This window comes from Uloborus diversus, chromosome 2 (genome assembly GCF_026930045.1).
Source record: "Uloborus diversus isolate 005 chromosome 2, Udiv.v.3.1, whole genome shotgun sequence".
Taxonomy (NCBI): Eukaryota; Metazoa; Arthropoda; class Arachnida; order Araneae; family Uloboridae; genus Uloborus; species Uloborus diversus.
In genome coordinates this window covers 153746173-153759771 of record NC_072732.1, presented here as the reverse complement: position 1 = coordinate 153759771, position 13599 = coordinate 153746173, and the positions used below count along the sequence as shown (strand labels likewise).

Sequence of the window (13599 nt, the reverse complement as noted above, 5' to 3'; positions counted from 1 at the left end):
ATAAGAAGTTTTAAAGCACCAAATTTCCATAGAAAATAATACAACAAAGCAACATGTAATCAAAAATCTAATAAATGCAATGTACCCAGGGCCGGATTTAGGGGAGGGCAGACGGGGCTACTGCCTTGGGGCCTCCACAACAAAGGGGCACCCACAATAAAATTTTTACAAAATGTCCTAACTTTCACGGGTCGAAAATATCGGATACATACATATATATCAAAATATTGGGATATATATCAAAGTATCGGATATTTTTGAAAATATGATGATCTTTTTGAACCCTGATTAGGGGCCTCCACACGTCCAAATCCGGCCCTGAATGTACCCCAATTCTTAGATTGAATAAATGTACAAAACTAGGTACAGATAGCATGTCCAGATAATTTAAAGCCTTCTCAGAGGCCAAAGGAAACATGATCAAATATTGACATCAGATCCTCCCCCAGGCTTGGGTGGGAGGGCGATGCGGCCATATTGCCCTGATTCTTAGAACGTGCCCAGCTTGCCATTTTAATGGTAAAACGGTGCCCTGATTGCCTTTTTGTTCATGAACTGGCACCCTTTTGATTTAAGATTCTTATTAGGAAAAGGAAGGGAGCCAGTGTCCCTTCCACTTGTTTTCCTAAAATATCTTTCTTCTAAGTAAAAATAGGGAATATCCGCCCCCTCCCCCCCCTTTCCTTCCAACTTAGATTGCCATTGAGCTGACCGAGAAGAAAAGCATGCCATCCATTATCACTTACCACAAAGGATAAAAAGTGGCCTGGGCATTGTAGAGACTAAACTATGTTCTTCCAAGGACCTTTCACTTTGGGAACACTACTGATAAGCCACTGCTGAATTCTCAGAATCACTTCCTTACTCCTTGCCTCAGGGTTTGCATCCTCTCTTATTCAATAATGGGAGGGGGGGGCTACACTAGTTTCCAGCGAAGAATACTGGCTGTCATCCTTCCTCATCACTTCATGAAAAGGGAAGGTTTTTTTTTTGTCCAATAGATATGTGTTTTAAGATAGTTCTAACTCTTTTCTTCCAGCCAGATAAACGTTAAGTTAGCCCTGCATTTTATAATTTTCCACTCAAATTCAAGATTTTAACTGAGCTTTTACATTTTTAATTAGAATTAAGCAGGTGCAGCAGAGCACCACAAATCAACTGACCGGAAATCCGCTAACATTCGAAACCCGCATCATTTTTTTCCAATTTTTTTCCCTTTCTTTTACGCGCTGCAAATTAATTTTATAATTCAGTCTATAATAACCAAAATTGCAATTATTTGCTGAAACAATTGCTTTTGTGCATAAGTTGTGGATAATACGTTCTGTTTTATTATTATGCTTTATACCGTGCTATGCTTAAAACTGAGCATTTTTTGGTCCAAAAAATATGTTTATTTTTGCTCAATATACTTCATATTGTGTAGTACTGAAAAAATAATACAAAAGATTGAAAACCGAAAGCAGATGCTAAAAGATTGCTGCAGATTTACAGCGAAACGCTGATACTTTATACGACACATGGCATCAAAAAAACACAAAGAATTCAGCATGTAAAAGCCAAATGTAGATGCTTTTGGACATTTCCATTGAAAACAAATGAAAATAAATACCAATAATAATAAATTATTAAAAATAAATACCAAGTGCTTTCAAACTGGCGCTGTTAATTGATTTTTGTTTATAATGGCAGGTGGTTACTCCAAGAGCAATTATTACTTTTGGATTTAGAAGTTTAAGTTACAGCTAGTAACAGCTGAAAGATTTAGTTATAATAATTTTTTTAAATGATTATAAACTATTCAATTGTCCTTGGAAGTAATTCATGAATGTTTCCAAGTTTTTATTGCGACAGTAAGAAATTTGAACCCAGAAATAACAGTACAAATCCTATGACTATATCCACAAATACTTTGAAGCGATAACATGCCTTTTAGTTTTGAAAAAATGCCCTTTTCTTAAAAAACAGCACCCGGCCCTTTTTTAGTCCTGGGGGAAGCTCGGTTGACTTAGTACTCTATTAATTCTTTATTAAATTTTTTCACCCATTTATTCATTTATTTTTTTAATGTATTTCCTCAGCTCAATATATCTGGCACATAATCAAAGTAAAATATGCTAAACTGTTAAGATTTTTGAAACGAAAATAATCACTGTTTTATTAAATCATAAAATTTTGTGAATGTCCACATTAGTTTGGCATCACACTATTATTACGAGATAATTAAGTTGGTAAATTAAATGCTCAGTTATTTTATACAAGATTTGACTTAGTTTTACAAGTACAAAACATGTTCCAAAATCATAACATGGTTTACTGCACTTGAAATATTTTGAAACAAATATAAAAAGTATAGCAATAAATAATGGAAAAAAAATGTAAAACACTCACGATTCTCCAATTTCTTTTTATATAGTTCTTGAATGTTACAGCACTAGAGACTTTGATAGTTATATCAACATCTGCTTTTTCTAACAAAGATAACAAAAGGATGGGATAATTCTGATTACCTTCAACTGATTCTAAAAACTTCTCCGCTAAAATGAACAAAAAAAGAACAAATCAGTAAGAAGCAACATTTAACCTAGTTGCCAAAATGTTTGCCCACATCAATAGAAATCTTAAAACATTACAATCACAAGAAAAATACAGTAAATTGTTCTTATAATTTTAACACTTAGAATTTCATATTTAACTTCACCTCAGAACAACATTATTATGAAGAAAGGTTATTATTCAAGCTGAAAATTAAATATTTCCATACACAGCAACACACTGTTTCAGTCTTTAAAGGACTGATACAAAACAATATATATAAATGGAAAGAACAGTAAAAATTTTAATCAACAACTTTTATATTACGGTTGAGTCTCATCACCACGAACGCAAAGGAAAGTTTAAAATTAATCTGTTTTATCCGAAAAGAAATAAATAGTGTTACGTCTAAATACAATATAACAAGGATCACAGTAATTTCTTTTAAGCGTGTTCAATTTCATGTTCAATAATGAGGTTATAATTATAATAATTTTACAACTAAAAATTTATGGGAAAGTAATCTATATATATAAAAATCTCGTGTCACGATGTTTGTTCGGGGTAAACTCCGAAACTGCTGAACCGATTTTTATCAAATTTCATACGCATCTGTAATTTGGTCCAACTTAAAAGATAGGATAGTTTTTATAATTTTTTATTGCAAATTTCATATTAATTATGCAATAATAGTGTGAATTAATTGTTTAGTTCTAAAACTTCTTAATAGATGGCGGTGTAAGTTAATTAATCGATAAAACTCTAACATCGTATGACTTACTGCTAAAAACACCATGATAAAAAAACTCAGAAATGTTGCTTAGAATTTCCATATAACGTTTCGGGATATTACAGGTTATTATTCACTTCCTGAGAAAATCAACAATATTTTTCAAAACGTTTCCTTGAATTGCTACAAATTGCAGATTTCACACCGTTGTGAAAAATATTTTTCTCCACCAGTATCAAGATTAACTAAACGTATTAAATACGTGTATCGGTTTCGAAGCGACTACGGTTCGTCCAGATTGACTCAACGCCCAATGTGCGCGAAAAGACATCTGGATGACGAAGCTTTGCAAGAGTTGCATTCGAGGTACTTGCTGGAGATCTGTCTTCGCGTTGGCAATGTGTGCATTAATGCTTTGAGAGCTTTCTTTGAAAAGCAGGAAGGTTCCAGGTTATTATATTAAACCTGAGTTAGACTTCTCTGAAGGTGCTAGAATCATAACTTCCTTTAACAAAGGAGACTACTAAATTCTTCAAAAATATTCCAGGTTAATTTCAGGAAGTTTAATGAATTTAGGCGGAAAACAATTATTTTCTTTATTTTATTCCCCAAGAAACTTTTAATGCCATTAATTATTGCAAAGATACGTTCGCAACAGAAAATTGCAGTGACAATTGCTTCGTCAGGCATTGCTGCTACTTTTTTTAGATGGTAGACGAACAGCACATTCAGCTTTAAAGTTGCCTATTAGATATTTATAACAAACAAAACGCAATGTGTAACATTTAAGAAGAAAAAAAACGTGGAATGGCTGTAGTGTTGCAAGAGAGGAGTGAAAATAAAATTTCGGATAAGTGTACTATGGCTCATGAGTAAAAGCATTCATTCGAAGCACATCATAAGATTGTGCAAGATTTGAACGGCAACGATAAACTTTTAGGCGAAATTGTCTGAATACTGTCTGGGGACTTCCGGCAGACATTACCAGTTATTCCGATGAAATCAACGCATGTTTAAAACAATCGTTTTTATAGCGTAATGTCGAGATAATGCGATTGGCCATGAACATGCGAGTATAAACGCAAAATAATCTAATCCCTGAAGTATTTTCTAAGCAATTGCTGGGTATTGGAAACGGTGAAATTGAACTGTATCAAAATATACAGTACAACGAATAGACAGACATTTTCTACACTGCCTTTGAGACGAAAAGTGAACTAATTGAGAGTCCTATTTCCAGATAAATTTAATTTTTTTAAAATCATAATTGCCTCTGTAATCGCGCTGGTTTTGTAGCAGTTTTGGTTTCGGTAAACATTTTCGAACAGACAGGAGTATTTGTGGATCGTCAGTTGTAGACTGTCAAATACATATCCCTATGCATGTCACAAATTGTATTTATTGGTCGCACAAAGTCATTGGGAGTTGACACTTTCTAATGCAGGTTTGACGTAAGGAGAAACAGTATTCGTCAACTGTTTAAAACAGATTTGACGACATTCTATCCAACACAATCGTCATTTTTTAAAGAGAAACTATATAACTTTCACGTTTGAAGACGTATTTCATAAAGTTTACCAAACACACAAATATTAAAATCCAGATTTTACACCAGAGATAAATATGAAGTTTTAGTTTTAACTGAAGGTTTTTGCGCTTCAATTTCAAATTTGCCACTTAGTTATTATGATATGCCGTCACCTGACAGTTGGGCCACCGACATAGTTAACACTGATTTTCAACGTATAACAACAGAGCAATGACGCTGTCTTAGCTACAATTATTGCGAATAATGAGCCATTACTGACGGCAGGAAAAAAAAGCTCCCCTTTGATGCTGAACAAGTCTATACAGTTGTCGATGAAAACAAAGCAGTAAACATTCCAACTGAATTTTTAAATTCCCTGGATACACCAGGAATGCGACTACACGATTTCCGGTTGAAAATTGGCTCAACAATTTATTCTTTTTCGCAATTTAACCCCACCTAAATTTTGCAACGGTACACGTTTCTTCATCAAAATTCAACAATTTTGACGATAAAGTTTAAAGGAGAAATGTTTGTGTTGCCACGTAATCCATTAATAGCGCCATAATTTTCAAACACATTTGAAAGGCTTCAATTTTTGATTCGTTTAGCTTTTGCAAAGACCATAAATAGATAACAAGAACAAACAATGTCTTCTTTCGGTTTGGACTTGAAACATAAATATTTCTCTCATGGGCAACCATATATCACCTACTCACAAGTGGAAAGTTATCATACTTTTCGTATTAGCAAAAGACTGGTTAAGCAAGAACATTGTGCACAACTTAGTGCTTAGACAGTTTTCAGTTTTCAAATAATAGAAACAATAGTTCGAAGTCAATGTTATCTACTTTATTGAAAAAATTTAATTATTATGTTTTTAATTTAGTTAGTGTATTTTGCAAAGAAGTTATTGATTACAAACTATAGAGAAAGCAGACGTGAATAAAATGTTGTGTAGAATCTAAAAGCGTTGGTGGTTTACGCTTAGTTTTTACATTCGGTTATTTTACAATCAGTTTCGATATTTACTATCACTTTCAAGTTATTTTTGCTTTTTTTTTTTGGTCATACTTACAAATTTTACTAAGCGTAAGTATAGTGCTTTTTCCATAGAAAATTTAGTTAGTACTTACTGAATTCAATAAGTACTTTCTTCAGCCTGCACTGTAAAAAAAAATAATAAAAAAATCCGAAACGTTACTGAGTAAAAATTTTCTATACTTGCTTGCAGTTCTGGCTAAGCTTTGGCTATGTTTGCATTACTGCTTATAGAAGTTCCTTAATAAATCAGAAAGGTGCTAAGCTTTTTTTTTATTCCTTCCTAAGTTTACACTAAAGTTCCAGAAACACGACTAACTTCAAACAGGAAGATCTTCGAATTTTTAAAGAGGTTTCCGAGATAATTTCAGGAAGGTTATTAACTTTTATCGGAAAACTTTCCGGGTTTTGGCATGACATGTTCCTGGCAAACATTGGCCAAATCAGCTGCCCATAATTTTCCAGGAACATTTATGAATCGTTTGTACATTTTAAACTCCATTAAAAATATTTATTTGATTCTATCAAAATAATGAGTAAAATTTTATTTTAATCCAACTTCTTTGCCACAGCAACGCGTGGCTGGGTCAGCTAGTCCTACTAATATAAATTTATGATAAAATAATTTTAATGCTTTTAGGTAGGTTTGTTAGACATCCCGGTTTGACCAGGACAGTACCGGTTTTCAGGCAAAATCTTGGTGTCGTGGCCGGTTTACTTCACGTCCCAGAAAAGATAAATTTGATCACAAATGACCAAAAAGATCTAAAAGTAATTAACTGCAGTGTTCGCGCTCAACTATCCGTAACCTGGGTCCCAGGGACCCATTAATGAAATAGATTTGGGTCCTTTGGTGGAAAAAATGAGTCCCTTAAATTTTAAACAGAAAATCTTAGTGCGTAAATGAATAATATAAAAATATTTATACTTGGGGGGGGGGGAGGCATGAAATAAAATAAATTGGTTATTTTTGCCCTAATTCTTTTGTGATTTTATCATTGTAAAATTATTTTCAAATAATACACTTGCAAGACTCAGTTATGTGAGAAACTATTTGGTCAGTTACAATGAGATTAACTCAAAATTTACTTTAAAAATGGGTTTTACCATAAAATATAAAACAAGTGCCTCTGATTGATCAAGCAAAAAGCACTCCCTTAACTTTTGTTTTCCTGGCAATTTTTCTTAGTGAAAAAAGCAAAGACCCCCCCCCCCCCCCTTCCCAATTATCATTGGCAATTACATAATAATAATAATAAATCGCAAGCGAATGAACCCAACGCAAAAATCGCGATCGCAAAAACGAAACATTTTCTCATATGAGTGTGAAAATTGCTCATTTGCAATCTTAAATCAGTATATTTGACTTTATTTTGACTTGTTCAAAGTATCTGTTTTGATTTTTGTTCTATTTTTAAAATCGCGCCATTTTGAAAATGGCGCGATCGATTAATACCCGACTTTTGCAAGTCCAAATAAAACTAACCCATCAGAAAGAGATGAATTATTAGGAAAAGAACAAGGTTAAAGTGCTTTTGTATAAAATTCAAGTATTCATAAGCAATTTAACAAGAAAAATGTAAAGTTCCGAACTCTTTGTGTTTAGCGCAATCTGGAAAATATTCGCCATTTTTTTCTCCCCTCTTTTTATTGGGGATGCAAAATGATGATTTTCAAAAGTAATTCTGGTTACATGAATACCAAATTGCAATATTTTTACTGTACAATTGTCTTGTATTAATCCTGAAGATTGCATTGAAAACCTCTCTCATTTTTAGTCTTCATTTCTGTTTTTAGGAATTTCCTCAAGACAAAAGTTGAGGGAAAACTTATTCTTAGAATACAGTACAGTGGGCTATTTGTGAACTTGCTCCCTGAGCTCTGCCCAGGAGGTCACTGTAAGCTCCAGTCTTATCACTAAAATTCCATTGACTGATCCACAATTGGGGTGTGTTTGAATAGCTGATAAACAGATAGGGTCATTTTAGTCCCTTTCTGTTGATTCTCCTGGTCATTTTGAAGCTTAAAAGCATTTACTAAATAGATCTTTAGCATTTTCTCCCATTTTTTTTCTGGTTCTTATCTTTTGGGTTTTCTGGGTCCCTGGGACCCGATTTTTCGCGGAAGTTGCGTCCCTTTCCCGCGAATTTGCGTAAAAAACCCGCTATAGCGCGTAAACGCGAACCCTGTAACTGTGAAGGATTATTTAAGATAATTTTTTTATCATTTGTAACATTGACTTGTAAAATTAGTAGCGGATTTGCTTGTGAAAATTTTTACAAGATTAAAACCAAAAGGACTGTCTAACGAAGTCCTAAAAATATATAAATATAATTCAATTTCTTATTCCTCATTCAAAGTGCTTTTTTCAACTAAAATAAATTGAAAATACTTACATTAGAGACATACTGAGTAGCACTTTAGCCGAGTACTGAGTACTTGGCCTTTCACTACTCGGTCGAGTACCGAGTACCAATTATGTTTTAAGAAGAACCACCGACACACACGTGATGATTTTTGAACTCATTGCAATAGTAGTTTTGACCTTCATTTCTGTATAATAATTTTTAAAACAAAATTCCAGCTAAAATTTAATTATGCATTATTTAAAAGATTTTGTGCTAAAAATTTTACAAAAAAAGTTGTTTTTAAAATTAAAAATAAACAAATAAATAAAAGGTATGATTAATCAAGTTGGAATTAAAACAAATCATATCAATCTATTCTAGTTCTTCTAGTTCTGGTCCGCAAAACATAAATAACTTTTAAAAGTAAAAAAAAACAACATTAAAAGCACAAATGTGCAGGAACACTACGCATCTTTCTGTGTTACAAGGAAATTGTTTTTCAGTGCATAAAATGCGAGTTAATAAATGTAAAGACATCCAACATGAAAATCCGACTTTTGTCGGATGTCTTTAAATCCATGTGCATTGAGAAAGGCATTCCTTGTAATGCCAAAACACATGTCTGCAGTGTTCAAACACATTTGTGCTTTCAACGTTTTATTTGCTTTTATTTTTCGATTTATAACTTTTGTTTGTAACAAAAATTCATTTAATAATATAAAAATTTCATATTTTCTGTACTTACCTTTTTTGCCCAATTTCTTATTAATTACTTTTATTAACTTATTAACTTTGGGGACAAGCTTTGGGGACTTTACCAATTAAAAAACACTGCGGACAGTGCCTTTGGCGCTTTTTAGTGTTGAATTTAATACTAACTCGTGTTGAACTATAGTCAAGATTTTCTTAATATTTTGTTATGAAGTTTGTAATTTATGTTTTATAATTTGTAAGTTTTTTTTTTTTTTAACTTTACATTTTTAATTTTGCTTACTGTTATGTATTTTGTTTGTTAATAAATTTTATCTTATCTTAAAAATTAAAAAAAAAATAAATAAATAAATAAAAAAAAAAAAACATTAAAATATTTACACCATGAAAGTATAACAAATTTACAAATTATTCTCAAAGTTTAAATCTGACTTGTAAATGATTGAAGTATATTATGTGATTGAACTTATTTATTAATTATAAAATCTGTCTTGAACAATATTTAATTTTTTACAACTACTCAGTATCGGCCGAGTATCTGATCAAAATTTGACCGAGTACCGAGTACTCGGCAAATTGGCCTAGTAGGCCGAGAATCCAACAGTTACTAAGTACTTGGTGCATCCCTAATTTACATCTAAGAGAGGAAATGTTCAAATTTTAACTGCTTAAGTCATTTTTTACTGTCCCTGTTTTAAGTTCATAATTAGTAACCATTTATTGAGAATAAACTGCCTTATAAAACACCTAAAATCAGCCACAGTTGTGTAACCTTTGGAATACTTGTGACACTGGGGGGGGAGAGGGGCATTCCAGTGTCCTGGTTGAACACTTCAGAAATCTGGCAAGGCTAATTTTAGGGATAGTATAGTCATGACATAGGAATTTATTTTGGGAGGGGTCCAAACCAAACATTATGATTACTTTCCAAATTTAAGATTGAAAATATTAAAATCCGAGTAGCTTTAAGACTATCTCAAGAAGAAATCGTAACCCTTCGGTTCCTCCCTTAAATTGGCGCTTGATACTAATACATTATTACAATGTGTTGTTGATGAGAAAAACGCTACCATAGGAAAATAAAGGGCAGTACCTGTAGAAATGAGATTAAGAGATCTTTGAAGAAACTAGATTTGGTACCATACTAACATTAGGGGAAATTTTTTTTTCTTTCGTCCTTAATTTTCAGCACAAACCAAATGAGATATTGCACAATAAAGCTAAAGTACAATAGATAGCAAAGTAGATTCTTGACAAGGCCAGGGCCTACACAAGGCTATCGTGCCACGGAGGAAAAAAGGACAATAAATAACAAAAATTCAAAAAAATATTAAAAATTTCGGACATTGCGGTGAAGCTTCCTAATGGTAGAACAGTAAAAGACATGGAAGAGAAATTTCCCACAAGCTCTTCCACTGTCCTAAATATTTTTCTCTCAGTAATTTTGCCTCAACTCTGGCTAAGAGGAATAACTTACAGATGACATTATTTAAAAGTAAACAAAACTTACCAGGCCTACGAATACTAGGATCTGGACTTAAAGTTTGTTGCAAGTAGCCAACAAGAGTATTGAGATTATTGTCAGTAACTTCCATGCTAAAAGAGAAAAAAAAAGAAAATGGGAAAATTTCTTTACATCAAACATTTGATTTGAAATTAATTGAATTTAATGAATTAAATTCAAAATAATTTAAAAAAATTTAAATTAACAGCACCTGCCATAAGATATTTTACAGAAAAAAGGAGTTATGTGCTTAAGTAGATTACAATATAAGTTATAAACCACTATAAAACGAAATGTAACAGCAGTTTTAAATGTGCTGCTTACAGACTGAAACAAATTTCTATATTCATTACTTACCTTAAATAAATTCATCAGAGTTGATATCCTATTTTTAGCACTTATGGATAAATTTTTAGAATTTGAAAACTTGCAGTTTCAATATAGGACCCTAAATCTAGAATGCTCAGAACCGGGACCTTCTCAGATTTCAAAATTTTCCAGATTTTGGATTCTGACAAAAAATAGTGAAAACTTTCATGTTGTGCAGTATTTGTCGCGTTTTTCCTGGTTTCACACAATTTATTTCATTTTTAATCAACCTGAATGAAAGTATACTTCATCATGCCAAAACAAAAGTCGAAAAATAATTTGCAGTATTGTATATTGTTTTATTATTATGCTATACGTGCCGATAGATGCAATAAAAATCATAATTTTACTACAAATAATTTTGTTCTTGTGTTCAATAGATTTTATATTGCATACTTAAAAGGAGCAAAAAGGAATTATCGTGAACCGAAAATGAATGTTAAAAGATTGCTTCACAGTTACGGCAAAATGCTTATTTCTACAATAATACAAATGTTAACAACAGAACATAAAAAAATCGAAAAAATGTTTTTTAAATAAAGCTGAGCTGAAAGTACTGTGTTTTCAACAAATAATTGTCGGACGTTAACAATTTTGAACTTTTTAAACTGAAAAAAAGTTTTTTTTTTTTTTCATTTTAAATATTTCAGATAAGTTTGGGATTTCAGATCTTCTAGATTTCGGAAGGATGTCCACAAGGAAAGAGAGAGGGTTGGACTTTTCAAGGGTATGTTTTACTGGGTCTCTTTAGAAGGAAGCTGTGTGACAATTGAAGAGGTATACCCAGAGCTGTAAATTGCTACAAAAAAATCATAGTTTCTACGATTTACAGCTTTAAGCTATGCTATGAAAGCGGTTCCAAAAATTACTCGCTCTTCGATTGTGTAAAGATGGACCGATTTTTAGATCGCAACACTGATCCAGTCATTGAATCTTCTGCGCAAAAAAGGAAAAAAAAATCGCCAAAAATTCGGTGAAGAATATAAATTTTTAAAATTCTGTATTAATATTTTCTGTATCATACTTGAAATGTGTTATTTATAATTGTTTTTGTTCTTTATACTGTTGACTTAATCACTGTTCAAATCTGCAGCATCCAACCCCCCCCCCCCCCCCCCACTGCAAAATGCTGCTACAATTTTGGATTTTAAAAAGTTAGCAGCTCAGGGTATACCATTGTTTTTTCAGAGGATGGGTACTCTTGATCTCCATGTTTAATGAATTTCATTTTTATTGAACACCAGACTTCATTAATTCTAATTTACACAATGCACACAATGAGAAAGTTTTTCTTTTTTAAAACAACGATGAGACTCTTCTTGTGTGAAAACAAAATTGGATCTAGGTGAGAAAAAGATTTTTTTGCAACTTTTAAAAATATGCAATTTTTTAAGCAAATTCATTTTTTTTAAGCTGGAATGAATGAAATCTACTGCAAATGCAAATGCTATTTTTTTACATTCATGATACACAATTCTTGAAAAATTAAAAACTACTTTCAAAAATCCTTTTGGACATTATATTTATACTTTTTTGTGGATATTTTGATTTATTTACTTTAACTGTGTTTATACAAGGCCAGGAAAACAAAAGCAAGGAATAGATTATCTATTTCCAGAGCAGTCAAGAACTTACATTCATAAGATCTTTTCAAAGAAAAGAAACAAAAAAAAAAAAAAAAAACAAAAAAAAAAAAAACGAAATCAATAAAATAAGAATACGAACCATTAAGAAAACATAAGAAAACCATTAAGACAACAAACTCAACTGTGAATTACTGTAGTCAAAAATCATTTTTAAAGAATTACCAGTTCTGATAAGCAGAATTGGCACAAACATTGACAACAATGTATGTTTAAACTTTTATACTGTAAATTCATCAGTAAGAACTCAATTCATTGACAAGAAGCCCAAACTTGATATCGTGAAACAATATATAAATACACTATCATGACTTTAAATATTAATTGGTTTAGTTTGACAGCATGATGATCATACTAAAATACTTAGGTTTGTTATCAGTAAACAAAATTTGAGCCTTGGTCAGATAAAAATTCTTGATTTCTCTGTCAAGATATTTTTTCAACATAAAAAAACAGACGAATTTAAACAAGCATAAACCGATTTCATTCACAAAGCTCGCAAATTAAGTTATGTCCCCAATCTTTGATAGGTTTACCCATTTAATTTCCACCGGCATTTTCAGTTGAATAATAAGCAAACATTTTTAATGTTAGAAACTTTCCGAAATATCAACCACTACACAGAAAATGCGTATTATTCGTCAGGCATGAAGACAAACTTATTGCAACAAGTTAAATTTGCCAATAATGAGATTTGCATTGCAACTTCGAATTACAATAGAAAGAAAGCCGGTGTTTTTTTTATTCAATGAGACAAAGCTTAAACATACAGTTTATGACATTTTTATGTGATACATCAATGCTAATTTTTCCAAAGAAATAAAAATAAACACCTAGAATATGTATTTTCAACAGAAATGACGTAAGAATTAGAAGACGAGTACAACTGAAAGCATCGTTTTAATCATAAATTTACTAAGCACGGCGAACTGCGCGATTGAAATTTTAGTTGCGGTTAAAGTTAAGGAAGGATTTCAAGTACTGCTTGGCTTTCGACGAACTCAACCGGTCGACCGGTAACTAACCGGTTACTAACCGCAGCGTTCTATGATCAACCACAAAGAGTTCTATAATATCCCTATTCGCAACTCCAACGAAATATAGGGGACACTGCAGTCACTGTCTAATGGCCGACTTAAAAACTAAAACAAACGCATGTGGTAACGAAGAAAATGCTAAAAGTGTTGTGA

General features: G+C 32.1%; 1 protein-coding gene across 1 annotated transcript in view; it reads right to left on the bottom strand.

The window, feature by feature from the left end:
• Window positions 1-13330, bottom strand: part of LOC129216093 (exportin-2-like) — a 126236-nt gene extending 112906 nt beyond the window's left edge. Inside the window, exons 1-3 of the mRNA XM_054850243.1 lie at window positions 13243-13330; window positions 10404-10489; window positions 2392-2537 (exon numbers count right to left, since the gene is read on the bottom strand). Coding sequence (XP_054706218.1) covers window positions 2392-2537; window positions 10404-10488 — 231 coding nt within the window. The 5' untranslated portion in view covers window position 10489; window positions 13243-13330. The remainder of the gene's footprint in view (window positions 1-2391; window positions 2538-10403; window positions 10490-13242) is intronic.
• Window positions 13331-13599: the final 269 nt, after the last annotated feature.